Raw genomic sequence first — 22715 nt, 5'->3', positions numbered from 1 at the left:
TTTGCCTGCCTAAAGAAAAGTAATCCCTGATTTGGGAGTGCTGGAATCGTTGGGTAGACAGGTCCTTTCATAAGATTGACCGGCCCAGTACCAACTCAGTTGTAAAATGGCCAGAAGGGGGGAGGCAGCTTGTTGGCCGAGGTCTGCAGGACTCTGAACAAATCGGAATCCTATTCAGCAATATATAATTAACTCTTACATTTGCTCTGTATTTGTACTATTAGTATTGCACTATTGTATTGTATTTATGAGGTGCCAATGATACATTGGCCATCTAGTTCAGTGTAGAGGACACTTGTGTTCTGTTCCTTGTAGTGTATTTTTTCACATCCAACATACCTAGAAAGGGATCTCTATCTGAATTGCCTTTCCTGAAAAATCTTCCATTATTTTCTCTACAAGGGTTTTTTTGGGAGTTTTTTCCTTATTTTCTTAGAGAGTCAAGGCTGGTGGGGGGCTGTCAAAAAACAGGGCCTGTTAAAGTCCATTGCGGCACTCCTCGTGTGATTTTGGGCTATACAAGAAAAAATACTGTTGTAGTATGACCTGTCATCTCCTGCAAAAGACTAGTGAAAAATAAAAGTTCACAAGCCATTCATGTCACAAAAAAATCATTCAAACCACAGGATGTCCTCAACAACAACAACAACAATTTATTTCTTGTACAACTCAAAATCACACATGGAATGCCTCAAAGGGCTTTAACTGACCCTGTTTTTGACGCCCCCCTAGCCTTGACTCCCTAAGAAGACAAGAAAAAACTCCCAGAAAAACCCTTGTAGGGAACAGAATGGAGGTAGTCATGGTAAGGGCAACTCAGAGAGAGACCACCTTCCAAGTAGGTTGGGCATGCAATTTGTGTCAAAAAATGGGGTAAATGCAACACACAAAACAGAACACAAGTAAATCTCTTCACAGAGCTAGATGGCTGATCTATCATGGCCACCTCAGGAATACAACACAACAGTACAAACTACAAGAATAGATGACACCAATCACTTAAGTACAGAAGTATCACATATGAGGATACCGATTTGTTCAAATACGTCAAAAACAAAGCAGGAGCCAATTAACATAAATGAAAAAATAACAACAATATCTGTCTATCAATTAATTATAGAAGCAGCACCAGATTGTAGAAAAGGGGTCAGACAAGCCAGATACAGTAGGTGGAGAAGGTCGAGATGCCATTCAGCCTGTTATGGATACGCCAAGGTTGTTGCACTAACTCAAGTTTATTTAGTCTTTGTATATATATATATATATAGCAGGAAACCGAGGCACTGCTCCAACCCAGGGGGGGCAGCCATCTAGCATCCAGGGGAAGGGATTGCACCCTCCAGGGCTGCTCTCCCTGAATATACAGTGAAGGGGCGTCCCGGCCGGGCATGGACCCCGACCGTCCACCACAATAACTGTGTGTATATATATATATATATATATATATATATATATATATATATATATATATATATATATATATATATATATATTTATAATTTTACCCAGCAGTATAATTCCAGTAAAAAAATTAAAGAACATTGATATTATTTTGTTGCTTTCTCATCTAAATCTAAGGTAAGGTAAATCACCACCTTCCTCGTCTGAACCCATGTTGATTGCTCACTAACAGTCCTGTTCAAGACATGTACTGCTGATTTTTTCCTTAATAATTCCTTCCATTAATTTGCTTGTGATGTGCATTAAGCTTACTGGCCTATAGTTACTTGGATAAGCCTGATAACCTTTTTTATAACGGTATAATATTTGCTGTTATTTGCAGTGACCTTTTAAAAATACATGACAAGGATTTATATTTATACTCATCTTTAATCACTCAAGCATAAATGTTTTCTGGTCTTGGTGATCTGTTATATCTCAGCCTATTTAATCCAAGAAGCTCTTTGCTCTCTACAAATTCCAAATCACTAAATACCCCCTTAGTAATCCTCGTTACTTTTAAGAGGTTATCGACTTCTTCACATATTATAAACGAGAGACAAAGACCAAGAAAAAGGTTTGGGGTAGCCACCTCATATACTTGAACAAAAAGGTTCTCGTTTTCAAGCAACAGAGTAATCTTAGCAGACTGAGTCCACAACTGAACTTGTCAGGCCGGATTTCCTTCTGAATCCCATTGGCGGCCTCCCATGCGCACGTGGGTGACAACATATAAACTTCAGTAAGGCGTCAGTTCAAAGCATTTGTGATTTCACTGTCTGTCTTGCTCACCTTTACTGTTCCTAATACTCTTCGTCTCCTCCTTAAACTGTTTTTTGCTACTACAATGTTGAAAGAAACTCCTTGGCTCATCTTTCATTTTTTTTCCACAATATTTCTCTCGATTGCCTTTTAGTTTTCCTAATATGCTTTTTGACCATCACTTTCATGCTCTCATACAGATAGCAATGGAGTTATGAATCTTATATTCCTTATGTGGCTGTTTTTCTGTTGTAACTTCTTATTTATCCAGCATCTAGTATCTTAATCCCTGTGGCAATCACTTACTGCCAAGAAATGCATAATGTTACATGCCTGGCAACACTTTTATGTGGGCAAAGGATGGGTGAAAATGACACAGAAATGGAGTGAGCGATGAACAGTAACGTAGGTGATTGACGCCACCCCAAAAGTGGTAACGCTTATGACTGACAGCCGGTAATGTTCTATAAATGGCGTACACTTTTATGTTAATTGGAAAGCCATACTATTTGCAAAAAGTAAAGCCTGCAAAATGTCATCAAACTCAGCATGTTATGGGCCAAGAAGTGGCTGAAAGTTCAAAAGGTCTTATGCAAACTGATAGCTATGGATCTTTAAGTCATCTTGTACATTTTGTCTCCAATAGGAGTATGAGCCCACTATATTCTACCCCAAGCGCAGCCAGAACATGCTTTATCAAGACTTTACAACACAGTGTGAGAAGATGGACATTCCCTTTTTGTCCTACCTGCCCACTGAGGTGAGTGTCACCTGGTCGCATCTGCTGCACTGAATGGCACATTTACTGTCTTAACCCTTTCTGTGCGCTCTCATAGGTGCAGCTCATTAACGATGCCTACAACGCAGTTATCGATGCTGTTTTGGGTATGGATGGAGTCCAAGGGGATGGTAAAGAGCCTTATGCGAGCATACTGGCCACACTGAAGCAGGTCAAAATCCCCATTGCAAGCATTGATGTTCCATCAGGTAGACAGTATGAGCACATCTACAAATGAGTCTGGCATGTCAAGGTAGCAAGGAGCTCCCCCAGTAACTGCTTTTCTTCTCGTCTTTTTATCTTTCATTTGCAGGTTGGGATCCTGAAAGCGGCAACCAGGATGGGATAAGTCCAGATGTGTTAATCTCTTTAATGGCACCCAAGAAATGCGCCGCAAACTTTGCTGGAAAACACTACCTGGCTGGTAGATTTCTACCATATGACATCCAAAAAAAATTTGAGCTCAACTTGCCCGACTTCCCGGGAACAGAGCACTTACTGCAGCTCTGAGGAAGGCAACAGATGCGCAAAGATGGACCTCTGGTTAAGATTACCTTTAGACGAGAGCCAGGCTCTTGTGTTGTTTACATTTTGTAGCAGCTGTAGCATTTTAGGCTTTGAGTGAAGTTTGCCCAAGTGAGTTGGATTCCTAGCTTCTTCCTGGTCTGCAAGGTGCGGCTGAACAGCAGCAGATAAAGTGGGGAGGAAAATCTTCCTTTGGCAGTTTGGGGCCAATGCAGGGCAAAATAGGCCCGCTGAAGCAATTCTCCTTTTAATTTCTGCCAGCATGGCATCTGGCCTGAAGTTTCGAATGGCATTCCCTTTAACAAGTTAAATGGGTATTTTAAAAGTGAGGAGGGAAATTGAAAGGGTGGATAAAATTATTTTCTGCTGATCAGATGTGAGCATAAAATTAAAACAGATAGTTACATTCAGCGAGGAAGGAGGGAGTGGGGTGGGGAAGGGCTCATAAAGCTATAGCTTGTTTTCCTCAGGTACTACGTTCTACCAAACGTGCGAGAGAAATGCATTCTAAGCTTCCACTCGAGTTCGTGTTGGAGCGTTGAGTTTGATGCTACCATACACATCCGTGAGAAGCTTAAAAAAGTCAGTAGAACCCCGGCACACACACATGAAACTATCACCCATCATTCACGATCAAGTGCAGGTGTTCAGAAGGTCATGATGTTGCTGTATCTGTGGAGAACATTACAGGATTTGACTTAGGAGATAAGTTCCTAATTTCAGAGAAAGCTTTGTCAGAGTCACTTCCAACATGTGTATAATCCTTTTTTTGGGTCATAAACACATACAAGTATCGCAGGGTGGAGAAAGATATGTGCCCTAGCGGCCATTGTAGGTGTGAAGAGAAACCTTCATTTGGGACTGAAAAAAAATATTATTCTTGTCAAGTTCTCAAGCATGTTAGGCATATTCCCTCATTTAGCTATAATTTAACCATGGTGACACTTGCTGGGGTGCAGCTCAGCAGCAGCATGCAGATAAATTCTCTTTACTTGTTAATTTTATTCTCTTTGTAATGAATGTGTTTTCCAATTACAGTGTTTGGGCTTTGTGAAAAATAGACATTTCTTTATGTTTATCTGTTTTGCTTTCTTTATTCACGTCTTTTATAACTTCTTTGCTTTTTTATCCTATTGTGACGGTGCGGGTTGGCTCCATCGGGGAGGTTCTTCGACGTGAAACCCTCGATAGTCATAGATCGAGATGAACCGGGCAAATGAGAACACAAGCATCCAGCCAAAGCAATGAAAAAAAAAATGAAATAGTGTTCAAGAAGTGCAGTACATGAACTTAATCTTCCATACATAAATAATCCATAAAATCAGTGAAGTGTGGGAGGTTAAAATATCCAGTTCAAAAATATTCCACTAAAAGCAGGTTAAAATCCAGCAGGAAACAACCTTCTAAAATCTTACGAGTCCTGGTGCATCCCGACATCTGCCCGGCCTACTCAGCCCTTTGATCCTGGTCTGTGCCCCCGTCGCCAGTCGCCTGACATTCCACAGGCAGCCTCCGAGCCCAACTCCCTCCGACTCCTGCTGCCATCCCCGGCCTTGAGGGCGAGTCCTCCTGGAGTATTTTTGGCCGCTCCTGCTCCCTAGCTGTTCAGCTGCCCTCGGCCCCGTCGTGAGCACTGGCCACGCACTCCATCCCTTGGGCTCACATTCCTGTCTGCCTGCTTCTGCCCAGTTGCACCGTCTCGCTCTCTCGTTCCTGCACTTCTCACTTTAACCTCCATCTCTGTTTCTCTCTCTTTCCTGTCTTTGTCTCTCCCTTCTTGTCCCATGCAAGCTCCTTTTATCTTGTTTGATTGGGTACAGATGCGAACCTTCACCCACACTGAGGTGTGAATGTGGCACCTGACTGATCTGATCGCTTTTGCACACACAATTGGCCAAGCTACCATAATCGGCCCTGGAGTGGCGCCATCCTGCACAGACCTGCTCCCATTCCGAGCGAGATTACTTATTTAAAGTCCGCACAGCAGCATGGACCACTTATCACGCTTATTCTGAGTAACTTTGTATGAACTACCAACATTAATGCCCAGCGCTCTGAACAGTGCTGCACCGAAGAGCATCCCACTAAATCACTAAATGCACCATGTAAGAGAGAATCTTGCAAAAAGAAAAAAAGGTTAAGGACCCAGAATGAATATAAATAAATTCTTAAGATAGAAGATTAAAATGCATGAGATACTGGGGAGAGCAGGGAGTAAATTCAAACAAAATAGAGAAACAGGAATGAAAGCTGAGGAGCCAAGAAAACAGAAGAGAGCATAGCAAAGACAAAGGGATCGAGTGAAAGTAAGAAGGCACATGGGATGACGACGAACAGATGTCTTATAAATATATTTCTCATTCCCGACCTTGACTTTATGCTGTTTGAGCAGGTCTATGACTTGCGTCACCTTTCCAAAACCCAAAGGAAAGCGTCTGTAAATAGCATAGCGGCTGATACAATTCCTTCTCAAGACCACAAGAAGTATAAAAGGAGATGGAAGCTGCTATTTTAAGGAAAGCTTATTAAAGTTTGCCCATCTAGCAGACCGCTCACCTAACCGCCGAATCTCTATAAAGACGTCACAACCAACCAAGTCTACTGGACGTGCTTTTTATGGTGGCATTAAAATTTAATGGTGAAATGTTTCAACCCTGACACACCACAAGGTTCTCTCAGTAGGATAAAAATGCAATGAGTCATTTTGTGTGCCCTGTAAAGCCACAATACTGAAGGCCTGGAGATCTGAAGACGTTGAGTTTGTTTACCTTGATTAGTTGCGATGGTGAGCGTGTATGTGGTGCGATTGATATGAAGAAAGGGAATGAGATGGGCAAAGATTGATACAAATAATAAACGCAGTTAATTTACAGCAATCACTCCTTGATAAAAGACCTTGTAATGAACATTTCTCTCTGGCACTCTCTTCTTATTAGGTAATGGCGAGTAGCTGCCAAGTATCAAAATCTCAGCGTTATTATAGAATGGTAAAAAGTGTCACACAATGGAAGGTGTGAATCATTTATATTATTCACAGGAATGAGATTTTGATCATTTTTCTGCCCATGATTTAAGATCATCCAGTTTTGCGTCATCTAATACAGTAGGTATTTCAAGCATTTTACAGACCAAACAGCATGAGCAGAACAAAAATACTATTTTCCAAAACAAGAGAACCATTTTCCGTTCTTACTTTTTCCACTTTTACTGTACGGTCACAGGAACAGCAGTAATGAAGCAGTCCGCACTGGATACATGAGTAGTCTATGTGGGGGCAGTGCCAGTGCTTGGTTATTTTTGCACCCTAGGACAAGCTTATTAGTGCGCCAACTGACTGTTCGGTAGCTAACCCATTTATGATCTGCGTAATTTATCTTAATGGTGGCGCCGTGCCCTGATTGGAGGACATGTTGGCCCACAGGCAAATTGACTCTCATCCTAACTCAGAGATGTCAAGTCTCCTAACAGCTTGACTTCATAGTGTGATTTGAAACTGGAATTCTTGAAGGAAGAAGCACACAGGAAAGCCTAAAATGTTACTGGGAACGTCCCCTTCCTCCCCTACTGCTACAAATAAATTAATGAGGAACATAACAAACATTTGGTATATTCAGTCATTCTGCAACTCTGAATATTTTGCAATTGAATCTGCACTACAGCCGGTGTCCGTGTCCAGTCTCCGTGAGTCACAGCTACTTGGTGCTATGTAGTGATGAGTGGAACAGGTAAGTTTCCATTCACATAAAGTTTCATTTTGTAGACAGGTTTGCTATTGCAAAATATGAAACTTACTGAGAAAGGGTCGTTTGGAGCTTTAAAGGGATGTTAGGGGGTAGAAAACAAGGAAGTATTGCTTCCTAAGGCCTTTTTCAGACTTCATGTTTGCCTGTGCTCTTTTCTGTAGCTGTGTCAGGCATAATAAATAATAATTCTTTGTATTTATATAGCGCTTTTCTCACTACTCAAAGCGCTCAGCAATTTCAAGTTAAGGGCCTAACAGAACAGAGTGTCTTTTGGCATTTACAGGATTCGAACCAGCAACCTTCTGATTGCCAGTGCAGATCCCTAGCCTCAAAGCCACCACTCCACCATGTGTGACCGGCCTCAGGCTTAGGACAACCAGGACCAGGTACAAGCCGCTGTTGTTACAGGGTGTAGCCGCGGTGGTAAGGTGCTGACCGAGAGTAGTAAAGGAGCAGGCAGCAGTCCTGACCTTACTTCATTTTATTCTGATTTGGCCAGAGGTGAGTAACTGCTTCAGTCTCTGCCTAGATCAACATGACGATCAGTTACACAATGCTACATGCCAATTAAATTTGCTCAACAATAACGTAGACACATTTTCATTTGTTAAACAATAGTATTGTTGCTAACTATCAAGAAGTATGTATTCTATACCACTGTAAGCTGATAAGAGACCAAGGGCCCCAGAGCACATTAATCTTCAAACCAAGTAAATACAAACATTTTCTAATGAAGCAGACATTTCTATTATCTCAGTGCTCTATGTGTTGTGACTTGGGTGTCCCACAAGCACAGAAATCCCAAAAATACTTTCAAAAGTTGCCTTCTGGGAGAGGGAATACCATCAAAACACTGACTAGAATGAAAAAGGACCTTGAATAATCTTTATATATTTATGAACAAAGACACTCTTTATGCCCAGAAGCTCCTTCATGCACAAAGGAATTGCCTGAGAAGGCAAGACAATCCACAGCAACCAAAGTCCAAATACAGAATCCAAAGGTGAAGTCAAAAACAGAGCACAGGTTCAAAAATCCAGAAAATGATGAAAAGCAGTAAGACCCAGTAAAACACAACTAACACTCCACTCTCTAGTACGTTCAAAATGAACTGTCAGGAGATACGGAAGGCCTCCCAATACAAAGGGTGGTGGGCAGTTCCTAGGAGATGATTGGCAGGTGGCCACACCCCTTGGAGACAACCCACCAAACACATGGGATATAAATATACACAAAGAATAATGTACATAATAAACAAAAGAAACATTAATATAAAGGAATGCTACAAGCAGACAAGAAACACAACTTTGATAGATAGATAGATAGATAGATAGATAGATAGATAGATAGATAGATAGATAGATAGATAGATAGATAGATAGATAGATCTTTATTGTCATTGTCACTTTTACAAAGGAACAACGAATTTGAACCCCAGCCAGGGGAGAAGTTCATGACAGAATGTTGATGAGTTGCCAGTCAAAGCATTTTGATCTTCAAAGCAGGTGAGTCATTTGCAAGACAAGTAAATATCTACGTCTTGTAGTCAGTTATCACCAATAACCTTTAACAGAATTATTCAGGAAATTTGCCTTTTCACTTATCATCCCAGTCTCAAACACAGGGTGCCTATTGCCCCTTCATCTATTGGCTTTTACAATTAATTATAATAATAAATAATAATCTTTACATTTATGTAGCACTTTTCTTGCTATTCAAAGCACTTTGGTGAATGAGGAGCCACTTCAACCGCCACCTCCTGGATGATGCCACAGCAGCTATTTTTTGCGCCAATGTGCTCACCACACGTTAGCTTTCAGTTAGTGAAGTGCTGAGAACGAGATGGACAATTAGCAACAGGAGACGATTAGTGGGCCAAAATGACTAAGCCAGGACTTCGGGATATCCCTGCTCTTTATGGAGGACGCCCAGGGATCTTTTATGACCACAGACAGTCAAGACCTGGGTTTTATGTCTCTCCTGAAGGACGGTGCCATTTTTACAGCACAGTGTCCCTGTCACTGCACTGGGGCATTAGGATTCAGATTCAGACCACTGGGTCAGTGCCCCCTGCTGGCCTCACCAAAACCTCTTCCAGCAGCAACCCAAACTTTTCCAAGGTGGTCTTCCATCCAAGTACTGGCCAGGCCTGAACATGCTTAGCTCCATAAGACACAAAAACAAACTATGATGCACATTGTATGTGTTTTCCTCAGAAAGACTCACTGAAGGTCACCTCTGCCAGTCCCTGTCTGTTATGTACCACCCGCCACATACCAGCTGAGTATTTGTAGTTCACTATGTAACAGGCATACGTTAATTAATGCATAAAAACACTTCCAGACAGGAAATAAAAGATTTTATTTCTTGTTTCAATGCATGCATTTCACTGGAAGCTAAACAGTGTAGTCTGCAAATTTTTTTTGCAAATTGAAACACTGAGTTTCTCTGCAAATTCAATTTCTCACATTACTTGTATTAAGTTACGCCATTTTTTCCAAACTCGTCTTTGTGAGTTTGCGGTTGTCCTGTGGAGGCTCTTACGCCTGTTTCATTTCCCAGCATCACCAGTTTGTTGCTTGTATTCTCAGCCTTGATCCATGTCTTCACGTTGTTCAAGAGGATATGTCTGTGATTTGATATAATGTGTGCACTCACTGAGCAAATTCGTAGGAACACTGCACTCATACTGGGTTGGGACTCTTTTAGCTCTCAAAACAGCTTCAGTTCTTCATGGCAATGATTCCACAAGATGTTGGAAATATTCCTCCAAGATCCTGGTCCATGCTGATGTGATTGTCTCATGCAGTTTCTGCACATAGACTATATTGACAAAGATATTGGGACCCCCCCCCCCCCCCTCCAAACCAGGGGCACAGGTGTATAAACTCGAGCACCTGGGCATGCAGACTGAAACAATGGGTCACTCTCAGGAGCTCCGTGAATTCAAGTGTGGTACTGTGATAGGACCCCACCTGTGCAATAAGTCCATTTGTGACATTTCCTTGCTACTAAATATTAAACTGTCAGCTATTATAGCTGCAAAGGGTGAGCTACCTCAATATTAAAGCCTATGTATTAAGAATGGGATATCATTAAAGTTCAGTGTGTGTAAAGACAGGCGTGAGGTGCTTGAGTTTATACATCTGTGACCATGGAAGTGACTGGAACACCTGAATTCAAAGATTTGGAGGGGGTCCCAATACTTTTGGCAATATAGTGCAGCTGTACATTTGTGCTGTGGATCTCCCATTCTACCTCATCCCAAAGGTGTTCTGTTGGATTCAGTTCCAGTGACTAAGAAGACCACCAAAGAACACTGAACTCATTGTCATGCTCATGAAACCAATTGAAGATGACTTTTGCTTTGCATTTTCATGTTGGAAGTAACCATTATAAGATAAACCAAATTGAAGACAATGAAGAGATGCAAATTATCAGCAGTACTCAAATAGGACGTGGCATTCAAGTAATAACTGATTAATTTCAATGGGCCCAAAGTGTGCTAAGAAAACATTCCGCACACCATTACACCATCATCACCAGCATGGACTGTTGGCACATGGCAGGTTGGGTGCATGGATTCATGCTGTTGGCACCACTTTCTGACCCTACCATCTCTGTGCAAGTGTATGGTGTTCTGAATAATTTGCTCAGTGAGTGTGTACTGTACTATAATATTATTTCTAATGGTTAATAGACCATGCTTTCACGTGAACCCACTTTCAGCTCACTTTAACTTGACTTATTCATTGTTCTGCTTCAATGATCTTTCATTGCTGCATTACTTTATTTCTCATCCACAATTCTGGGAGCAATATGTAAATTGGTCTTTTGCCTGTAAATATGTGACTCTGAAATTACTTTAATCCATGCACTGCAGGTCATTGGTGCCATTAAATGCATTATAATGTAGCTGAGATGGTTCAACAACCCTCAGAGATGGAGAGGGAAGGAGCAGAGCTGGAGTTGGACTCTCAGACTCTCACACAGTCACTTTGGAATGTCAGTCAGAACTCCTCAAGTGTTCTGTCAGAAGGAAAAAGAAGAAAAATAAATCACAGAAGAAAACCCTTACAGTTCAGCTCGGTCATAGTGTAGGCAAGCCCACCTGCTTTTTTTTATCCTCAAACTTCCCAGCTACAAAGAACTGGCAACAGGCATGAGGAGATGAATATATTCAAAAGAAACACGCAAAGATTAAAACCAGAAGGACAAAACAGAGGAGACAAAATCTTAAATACAAGTCAACAAGTCAGAGCCAAAAAGTCAACTATCAAGACAGGCACAAGGAAAATCGCACAAGAGCTTTAAGGAGTTGGATCCACAACCTCGGATGGTTAGGGAATGCATGGTGCTGACCTTTATTCACGTTGCAGCAATGATGTCACAGGTCACACATTTCTGGGTTATTTCCTTAGCAACAATATGGCAACTATAAACAAAAAGTTGGTGCCCACGAAGATAAAAGGAATTAAATTATTTTAACTAATTTAAATACATTTTATATCGAAAAAACCCTTATCAGCATTAGTTTCAGGCAGTTACAAGTCCTATGATAAGAATGAAAAAGACCAGGATAACTAAAAAACTAATATAGCAAAAAGAATCATAACAATCTCATTCATCACATCAATTAACACAAGCTTGCTCATCGCTTCCATTTTTCTGAACAAAAAAGAATTCAACAGTCCAACATTTGGTGATGGGCATTGAAAAGTTCAAATAAATCTTCATACACACTTAGGTGAAGCCACATTACTGCAAATACTGACGATCCCATTAGAATAAAGCAACGCTTGTCATTACCAAACATGCATGAATGGAAACTATTAACTAAGTCATTAATTATATTAAGTTATTAACTAGTTATTAACTATATCTAAGGAAGCTACAATTTATAAATGCTTGCTAAGACATCATGATTAGCACTGCTGCTTGTGGGTTTACATTTTCTCTCTGTGGAGATGGCATATAAACTGAAGCGGGTCGGGTACTTTATCCTCCCTGTACTCCTCCCACAATCTCCAAAGATGTTCTCATCAGGTTATTTTACAATTCCAAATCTTCATTATGTGAATGTCTTTGTCTGCATGTCAAAGGTGATTTATTGTGTTATTAGATCACCTGTGACATGTACCTAACATGAGAGGTACCAAAGAAAAATCAAAAACAGCTTAAATATGAGGGGGGACCCAAAAATAACCGGAAATATTTTTAAAACATGTTTAATTTAATTTTCTGTACAAACTACAATTAGTCTCCTTCAAAGTACTCTCCATTGGCAGAAATACACTTATCTAACAGTTTGTTCCATTGTTCGAAACATTTTTTAAATTCGTCTGAAGTAATGCCCATTAATGCTCTGGTCGTTTCTTGTTTTACCTCTTCGACGTCAGCAAAACGCCTTCCTTTCAAGTCTTTTTTCATCCGAGGGAACAAAAAGAAATCACACGGAGCTAAATCCTGTGAGTAGGGTGGGTGGTTCAGGGTTGTCATACCGTTTCAATAATAATAGTTTCTGCAACACTTTTTTCAAGAAGAAAACAAAATTTCACTGCCGCGCGTTGCTCATGATAATCGGCCATCGTAAAAAAAAACGACGCTTGCACAAAACTACTTTTACAAAAAAATTCACTGAACACGAGCACAACCTTCCAGACTGATGGCACTTGGCAGACTGACTTGTGAGGAGTGTAACTAGATCACCCTAGCGGCCCAACCACGTACTACAAGTACCAACCTAACAATAACAAAATTCTGGTTATTTTTGGGTCCCCCCTCGTATATATATATATATATATATATATATATACAACTTCTTACTTGTCTCATTGTCCTTATTGTACCCCACATTATTCAACACCTGGGACCTCTAATGGCAGGCTGTTCGTTGTCTGGGCCTGTCTTTTATTTTCACTTCTTTACCTCACTCCTGTTTGCCTTCAACAGAGGATTTTACAAAATGTCCTTTGTACCCTTAAGGGATTGCAACTTGACAAGGAATGATCAGCATTCAGCTTGCTAAGAGCAGTAATTGAAAAGAGACTGGCATCAAGCTTTCACTCAAAAATTTGGCAATAACCAATGGCAGCAAATATATGAAATACAAAGGATTATAAAACCTGGGTGGGTTCATGTAGTCTTCACTCAGTCCCAGATGACATTTCGCAGATGGTCAAGCTCCTTAGTGAAAAGTTAAATATCCCAATTGAAAATGTCTAGAGACATAGAGAGAGACCTCCTATGAAAGTGTTCAGCAGCTAAGCAGTTAGCTATTATGATTCTCAAGCGTTTCCAAGCACAAAGTCCAGTAGAAGAGGATATTACCATAAACCACTGGCTAGGGACCTCTGTTTTATGTCTTATCTGAAGGACGGTGCCATTTTTACAGCACAATGTCCCCGCCACTGCACTGGGGGAATTGGGATCCACACACAGACTTCAGGGTAAGTGCCCCCTGCCCCTCTCACCAACACCTCTTCCCGCAGCAAGCCAAGCTTTGTCCTAAGTGGTCTCCCATCCAAGTACTGGCCAGTTCCAAATATGCTTAGCTTGAGGTGGATGATCTGTTCTGAAGTGTATGTGGGATGGCGGCTGGCTATTATTATTCACTCTCATCTGTATTCCACATTCTGTGCACACACATCCTTCTCTTCCATGGTTTCAGTGTGTCACTTTCTTGCAAGAGACAATAAAACACAAATGGAGAACATGCATAGACTCCAACAAAAGGGGAATCACAGCCTAGACACTAGCAAGTAAAGTGGCAATGCCAGCTGCAGTGCCACCACTTTTCGCTGCCAGATTAATATTTACCATATTACTTATAAACAGAGGACAGAGAAAAGCCTTTGCCATGTAGGGTAGAAGTAAAAGTGCAGGGCACACAATAAACTGATTTGAATACAGAGACATTGAAATAAAAGGACTGGGATGGGAGTGAAAGATTTTAATGACACAAAGAAGCAATTGATAAAAATGAGGCAGAGGGCGATTCCTAAACACAGAAGGGGGAGATGTCCATCCTGTGTCATGGAGTATGGAGAGGAGGTGAGAGCGGAGAACATGACCATCACATGAGCTGACCTCCAAGGTCAGACACTGAATTTCTTTGTTGTCACAACTTGGTCACTGACCCTCCAGTGTGCCCCTGACCTACGTAACCTTCTCCTCCCAAGTCCGACATCACTTTTGTATGAGACCCTGTCTGCACATCTCCTTCTGGTGCTACCTCATTTGTATACACGTTTTCACTTAATAAATGTTAAAATATAAAATGTTTATATCTCCTTGCAGTCTTATCCAGTGCCTTTAATGTTGAATTAATGACCTGTCCTAATCAATAAGTTTTCCAATATTTGTCTGAGAACCTCTCATTTTACTAAATGTCACCATGGCTCATTAGTGATGCATGTTGCTTCTATTAAGGAGATTTCAAAAGGGTGGATGTTAGCAGAAGCAGAATGAATGGAGCTACTGGGTGTGCCATTCACTGGGGCCAACTTTAAAATTTGTGGGGACTGAGAAATGATGGAGTTTCTCTTTGTCCTGGAGATTCTAGATAAGCTGTCCTTCCAACCTGGCCTGATTCCATGCCTGGATATGCCCAGGCTGTACAAACCGTTGTTGATAAGTCACTTACTTAATGTTTGGATACAAATATAAGAAAAAATCATGACAAAACTGAAGATTTCTCTGAAGCGGTGCATAAATTTTGATGTGATATTCGTGATCAGCACCCAAAAACCTAAGAAACACCCAACAGTGTTCAAGAAGCAACAACTTTGTTGTGCAGTGTAATAAACAGCAAATACAGAATCTTTATAAGAAATATATAATATGAAGCTCTGTGGAGCATAAAAAGGCAAAAAGGAGTTGCTAGCAAAAGCAAACCAAGGCAAACAATATCCCAATGTGAAATCCAAAGAGAGGCCAAAAACAGCAAAAAGGTCAAAAATCCAAGAAATCACAAAGCACAAGAACATAAATAATCACAACACTCACCAACTCACAAGCACATTTGAATGAACTGCAAAGGACTGTGGATCACATATGCACTAAGAAAAAAGCAAATAATTAACACAGGTAATATTAAACTAAATAAATGACTCAAAAATTAACAAAAAGTAAAAGAATCTGAACAGCAGCTAGGAGAAAAACTCCGGCTGAAATATAACAATTGCAAGTTCCATTTAAATGTCCATATTTGTAGCTGAGCTGAGATTTTTACAAAAGTCAGAAAAGCAACTGAATGCTCAATTTTAGAAACAAAGTGCCAATTGAACTAAACTAAAACCCAAGAGAATTCTTCTTTGTGAAATGTCTAATAAAAGGTAACCTCTGTCTCCACCAATTCTCACCCAAATTAAATGCACACAACCAGCTTTTTTCTGCTAGAAGAGCAGGCAGGTTGCTAAGTCATTATCACAAAACACAAGGTTGATCCCTATAAGAATCAAAGGCTACTTGATGGCTGCAAACAAAATTGACTACAAGAATACATTCCAGGGTCCTGCTTTGCATTCCAGCTTTCCCAGAATACACTGCACTTCTTTTCTCTCAGACTAATGCCTGTTACCTGAAATCTGTAAGATGAATGGGTTAAAGCAACCGAAATACACCTACCCAGTACATGTTCACACACACACACCAACTTATTATTAAACCAAACATTCTCTAAGATGTTACCAGGTTGTGACAGCTCTCCTTGTGATGAGTGCCCAAGAAGCATCCTTGAAAAACACAAATGCGCCATCTCACAATCCAGCTTGACCCATAGGCCTCTGTGAGGAGCATACGTCATTGAGTCTGCATCTCTGACAGCTCCTGTCCACAAGCGTTGGTTTCCTCAATCCTACTGATGATCAGTTGGAGCTCTCAGGTGCCGGTATTATTGTCTTTATGGCGGAGATCTTTCATCTTCCTTCTGCTATAGTTTATTTGTTGGATGACTTAGCTTCCAATATTTACTGTATATTATTAACTAACTTTCCCCCATGGCTCTGCCCACATGGTAGTGAAACAGGACAAAGTTTAAAAATCAATAAAAAAAAATGTAAAAATTTGTATTGAGAAGAATTTATATTGATAGCTTTCGTTTCCGAGGGCCTCTTGATATACAATATTTTTGGTTTTACTATCAGGGGTGAAAATGTAGCTGTGATCTCTTTGCCAAAAATGTAAAAAGTTGGCAAGGTATCTTTGGCCAAGCAGAAGGTAGGTAGGTATGCTCCAAAGTCAAATGTTGGCACTGTATCTGATAGCTTTCAGCTCTGATAGGAGAGCGTCGCCCGCGTGGGGAGAAGAGCATGTGATATCTCTGACAATGAGCAGCTAACCTGTAAAATACATAGCTCTAATCTCTCTCTCAAAAACGTCAAACGTTACTCTTTAACAATCTGTAGATGATAATGTCTGCTGAACAAACAGGTATCGCTAGCAAAGCAGAAGCAAGGTAGACTCCAACACATGGCGAGACGCAGAGCAACTCGAACGGAGGCTGGTGCGTGAGTGAGGATGGCCCCACCTGGCTCCCTACTCCTGAGGTCCCGCCTCCCCCTCCCCTCAGCCTGCAGCCTGTCTTTCTGATTCGCACAAATAAATTGGTGCCCAACCAAACTATGACACTTAGCGCAATGAGAGAAGTCGCAAAATCAACCGGATTGTTCAAGCAAATTCTAGAAAAAAACCTGCTCTAAATCTGTTAAGTAGATCTCTTGTGAAAAGCGGACGGACAGACAGACAGACAGACAGACGTTGGGTTTTATATGTAGAGATGGTATGTTTTTTATTCTCCACTTGTATTTATTTTCTGTTTTATAATTGTTTGTTATTTTTCAATGACTGTATTCCATATTTTTGTATCATTTGCTTGTCATTTTTTATTAGTGTTCTGTATCTTTCATAAACATGCTGCCATTTCTTGTGTTTTGTGGATGAGATCCTCCAGGAGGTGGAGCCACCCTGACATTACTGCTGCTGGCTCCGCCCTCTGCCTTTATATTGAGGTTGGAGTGAGAACACCAGCAGTGGATCATTGACAGTTTTGTAAGTATTGCTTCATTTGTTATTTCTGATTACTGGATTATTTGCTGGTATTCTTGATTTCTGCTCATTAGATTGTGTTTTGGGACTTGTTTACCTCTGGATTGCTTTTTGAAATACTTTTTTTGCCCTTTTAAGTCTTTTATCTCATTCTACTTATTTTTTGCTAATTAATCTTCAGTTTATTAAAATTCTTGTTTGGATTATCTCTATAACCCAGACTTTTACAGTTTTCACTCTCTTTAAGACAATTTTGGACTTTTATTGCATTTTGAACATTCAAAGCTAGCACCCCATTAATAGGCCAAAGCCTGCAGTTAATACTTGGGGGTGGGCAGCCTAGGGTGAGGCCATATCTACACAGGCTGGTAAGAGCTCTGGTCTGTTTTATGGTATTTTAGGAGGCCTTATACCCTTTTTGCCATGTTTGAGACAACAAAACACAATAATTAACATATCTAGTAATTAATGTATGATGTTTAGCTGTTATTATACACATATTGGAGATATTTTCTACCCTTATCTTTGTCCTTTATCTTCTTTGAAGTCTTTGTTTCTCCTAATTATATCTAATTATATTGTCCTACTTTTAGAGATCCTTAGTTCTATCATTGTTATCATTCATCTTTTGAAGATCTTTGGTTCAATTTCTGTTATCGTTCATAGTCTGGAGATATTTAGCTTCACTCCTGCTATTATTTTTCCAGTGAAGATCTTTCTTTCACTTCCTGCTTAGGCTCATTCTTAGCAGATCGTATGCTGTGTTCATATGCTATCAGACAATTCAGGGCTTCAAGTTGTGACATTCCAGTCGGACTATTTGAAGAAGCACAAAGTCTCTCTTGATTTGTTACATGGTTTTTAAAAAAGGCAAATAAAGATACAACCATATCTCTCTATTATAAAAAAAAAATCTTGCGACGATACAAGACTTTTTTCCTCCGGATGTGATCTTTTGAAGTGAAACAGAGAGACACTTCCACGTCCCGCGAGACAGTCAAGTCACGTCATACTTACAACCTTTGGAAGCAAGTCCCGTGATAAACATGCAGAGCAGGTTAGAAATAACAGAAGTAGGAAAATTTGAAAGTCTCAAAAAAACTGGAGTAAAGATCGCATTAGCGCAAACAAACAGAAAATATTACTTGGTGAAATAATGGAACAGTGAAAAGAGATCGAATAGTGTTTGAGGATGTCTGGGGGAGAAGAGAGACAAGACAGTGAGAGGAGGTAAAAAAACAACTGTTATTTGTTTCCCATTGTATCACCGTTTAAGAGGGATTTTGGAGGAGCGGACACGTTTCCTTGGGGTGCATTCAGCTCCCCTCTTCACAACGGCACATAGTGCTGGTGGGTGGGGAAAGGGGTTGGCGAGCGAAGCAAGCAGGGGGCAAAGCCCCCTAGAGTCCTTGTGAAAATAAAGAGCAAACTAAACGTATTAATTGAGTATCACTTCACTCTGAATGCAATTTGACCACAAAAATAGCATTTCTGCCCCAACTGCTCATATTTTCATTTTCTACAAATGTGCTAAGGTGAAAGATCAGTGTTACGTCAACTCGGAGAATTCAGGTATCATTTTGTTCTCCAAATTGTTTGACTTGCAGCTCCAAGTTTGTAGATGTTGCTGTAGAAGTTCCAGCTTGGAAACTCATATTTATCACATTAGGTTACAATGCTCTTATTGTCCATATTCTACATTTCAATTGCTGTTTTCAGCTTTTACGGTCCACTGGTGGTATTGTTCATCAACTATTGATCTTTGGTAACGTTACTATTGCCATTCCTCCCCCTGGAGATTTTTGATGTCTTTTGTGATTATTTGGACAATTGATACCCTCGTCCATTTGCTCTGGCTGTGTTTGACATTTCAGATCTCTCTCTCCACTGATTACCTCCTTCCCTTTTTATTTCCCTTAGACCAGAAACCCAACTTTTAAAATAAAAAACTTGTGGCTGTGCATTGCTAAAACACTTCTCAAGTGTCCGCCGTCCAGCTGTGTAGCCACTGTCTCCAAATCATAAGTATAGAGACATGAGGGGATAGTGTTGGACTGCCTGCTGAACACACGTGCCTGATGCAATATGTTTTCACAGATTTCCCTCCTTTTTCCAAACTCCTTTGCTGAGATGAATGCCCCATTGCCAGAGAGGCTGCTTCAAAACGTATCAAGTGGCAAAAGAAAACTGTCCAGGAGAGCTGATTTATAGAAGATGGAGGCGTCCAAACCTCAGGCAGGACATTAAGATCTTGCCGAAGAACTCATCCAAACACAACAGGGTTCAGACCAGCTTAGAATGGACAGCATGAGCGCGGTAGGAAGTCAAAACATATACTTTACACCCGGTCTGTGAATTTTTATAATTTTTTAACCACTTTTCCAGCTTGTGAATTGGGAATTAGGTTATTCCAACATGCCAGCGAACTTCCAGACAGAAAAAAAAAGAAACAGGCAAAAATCACTTGTAATATTAAAAAAACAGGTAATGAACAATAAGTACAGAAAAATGATTTAGAACTAGGACCGCAATGTGATTACTTTCCATTAAAAGCGTAATAAACGAGCAATGCCGCACAAACTTTGGAACTTAGTCAGGCGCTCACTTAATGTGGTTCAAAGTGTGAAGTGCAGAGCCGCACTGTAGTGGGGCGCACTGAAAAGGCCCTTTCAGCAAATCCTGCAACGTGGCAGCTTAGCAGGCACATCAGCGTGACACAATAAAATGATTTTTCTAACATCAAGGAGCTGACTGAGACAACCATTTGACAAGTGTGCTTCGATACATGATCCAGAGAATGTGCTATTAGAAGAAATCAGTTGCTTATAAAGTGCTCTTTCTCCTGGAATGCCTCATTCCTGCCTTGCCCATTACAGAGGAGTTCTCCTTTACAGAATTTTCAAGATTTAATATACTAAATGTGTCTCAAATCTGCTGTGATCCTGTTGGGGCTTAAGAGATTTTGATATATAAGACCTTAAAGTAATGTACATACTGTATATTATGCATTTATACACCGTATGTGTACTATACAAATCTGTTGGTCTCCTTGCAGCTCACTGCAGACATGCTGTATGCCTCCTGAAAAGCAATTGTCGCCTGTGTACCTGCCTGCCTTTGAAATGTCATCAAGTAAAACAAAGCAAGAGTGACAAGAGATCAAGCATTGCTTATTCTACAAAGGTATTCTAAAATGGCCTGGATACATCTGTTGGTACCCAAAGAAAAGATCATAAATAATTGGATTTGAATGATTGTTTAAACTAGCTGTTTTCTTGAATTTGTATCACACTCGTCTACAATTGTGCAATCAGTCACTCAGCTGATTCAAATGGAGAGAAGTCATCACTCTGCTGTTTGATGTCATCGGTTGTGTCCCACACTGAACACGGAGCAGATAAAGCAAAGGAGAGAGTTGTGTGAGGAGATCAGAAAGGTGCATGATAAAGGAAAAGACTAGAAGACGACCACCTCCAAGAAGCCTGATGCTCCTGTGACAACAGTTGAAAATATTATTAAGAATTTGATGGTCCATGATACTGCAGTTAACATCCCTGGACATGGCCAAAAGAAGAAAATCAACCCCAGAATAGGCAGAAGGATAGTTGGAATGGTATAAAAAAGAGCCAAGAACAACTACTAAGATATACACGCTGAACTCCATGGTCAAGATCCATCAGTGTCTGATCACACCATCCCTCGCTTTTTGGGTGACAGTGGGCTCATTGGAAGAAGACCCAGGAGGACTCCACTGAAAGAAAAGCATAAAAAGCCAGACTGGAATTTGCTAAAATGCATATTGACAGGCCACATGGCTTCTGGGAGAAGGTCCTTTGGACAGATGAGACAAAGCTGGAACTTTTGGTAAGTCAAATCAGCTCTATGAAGCTTTCAGAGAAAAGCACACCATACCTACTGGGACACATGGAGGAGGCTCAGTTATGTTTTGGGGCTGCTGTGCTGCCTGTGGTGCCTTAAGTCTGTGCAGGGAACAATGACATCTCAAGACTATCAGGACATTCTGGAGCAAAACGTACTGCCGAGTGTCAGAAAGGTCTGTCTGAGTCGCAGGGCATGGATCCTCCAGCAGGATTAGCAGCCAAAACACACAACTAAAACTCACCTAAGAATGGCTAAGAACAGAACATTGGACAATTCTGAAGTGGCCTTCTATGAGCCCTGATTTGAAAGTTTCTATGGAAAGAACTGAAACATGCAGTGTGGAGAAGCTGGAGCGGTTTGCTCAGGTTCAGTGGGCCAAACTACCTGTGCAGTGCAGAAGACTCACTGAGAGCTCCAGGGATGGCTTCTTTGAAGTGATGGCCTCTAAAGGTTGTACAACAAAATGTCAGGCTAAGGGTCCCATCATTTTTGTCCTGGCCATTTTTAATTGACTTATCATTTGAAATATTCTGTTGAATCCAAACTCTAAAGCAAAGTCTGATTTTTGTTAAATTTGAAACAAATGACGATGGGCGCCAATTACTTTTGTCAGTTCCAAGTTAGTTTGGAGAAAATTGTAGGTTTTTCTTTTTCATGAAGGGATACCAACAAATTTATCTGTAGTAGACGAAAGGGATGCTCCTCTAGTGACAATACTCAGACTAATGTCAATGAAGCCAAAATATACAGAAATAGCTTAATAAAACAACTAAAAATAGAGCAATTATTAATACATCCTGCAGCCTCTTAGGCCCAACATAAACAGGTATTGAAACACGTATTAAATGGTCCTTCCCATCAAAATACCACAAAAACTCTCTTCAGTCTAACCTTGCCTCACCTCTGGACTCCATTTTGAGTGAGCCTGTGTGATCAGGGCAGCTTCTAATGGTCCTGGGGTCGCTTATGGCCCAGCCCAGAACTACTCCAGGGGTCAAACTTTGGCAGAAGAGACACCAGGCTAGAAATCCCTCTGGGGGCTGCTTGTGTCACCCCTGAGCTCCCAGCTACTTAACATGTCCAGGGCCATCCTCTTAATGTCTCACCATCTAGAAGGCCGCTCTCCAAACCTACAGTCACTTGCTGCCCTCTGTCAGCCTGGAGGACTCTTACGCTGATGTCACATTGTGTGACTTCTTGATGCTGGGTTTTGAATTTGCCGGCCAAAGTTGCTGATCTTGTTGCTGGACCACGTTAATTTACATGACTGAGAATCACAGGACATGTCGAATCTAGTGAGTGAGTGCAACCATACCACCCCTTATTTTGACAGCCAATAAAGTGCTGCCTGATGGAGCTGAAGCTGTATGAAGAGTTAAAAAGTACAGAGAGTTTCCCATTCTATTGTGGTTTGTAAAATACAACACTGGTAGACAACCAGCAACCTGCCTTCTGTTTGTGAGATCCAAAACATGTGTCTTCTGTATTGCTGGTCGCTGAATTATCTGCATTGAACTTCTGGATGTGCATTCATTGGT

General features: G+C 40.8%; 2 protein-coding genes across 2 annotated transcripts in view; one reads left to right on the top strand and one right to left on the bottom strand.

The window, feature by feature from the left end:
- Positions 1-4583, top strand: part of yjefn3 (YjeF N-terminal domain containing 3) — a 58932-nt gene extending 54349 nt beyond the window's left edge. Inside the window, exons 4-6 of the mRNA XM_028816243.2 lie at positions 2849-2962; positions 3039-3189; positions 3294-4583. Of these exons, the coding sequence (XP_028672076.1) occupies positions 2849-2962; positions 3039-3189; positions 3294-3490 (462 nt within the window). The 3' untranslated portion in view covers positions 3491-4583. The remainder of the gene's footprint in view (positions 1-2848; positions 2963-3038; positions 3190-3293) is intronic.
- armc6 (armadillo repeat containing 6) overlaps positions 1-22715 on the bottom strand; it is a 494113-nt gene that overhangs the window by 256490 nt on the left and 214908 nt on the right. The gene's annotated exons all lie outside the window — the stretch shown is intronic.

Source organism: Erpetoichthys calabaricus, chromosome 12 (genome assembly GCF_900747795.2).
Source record: "Erpetoichthys calabaricus chromosome 12, fErpCal1.3, whole genome shotgun sequence".
Classification (NCBI taxonomy): domain Eukaryota; kingdom Metazoa; phylum Chordata; class Cladistia; order Polypteriformes; family Polypteridae; genus Erpetoichthys; species Erpetoichthys calabaricus.
Note: the sequence above shows the minus strand (reverse complement) of the source record. Positions and strands in the feature narration are given on the sequence as shown.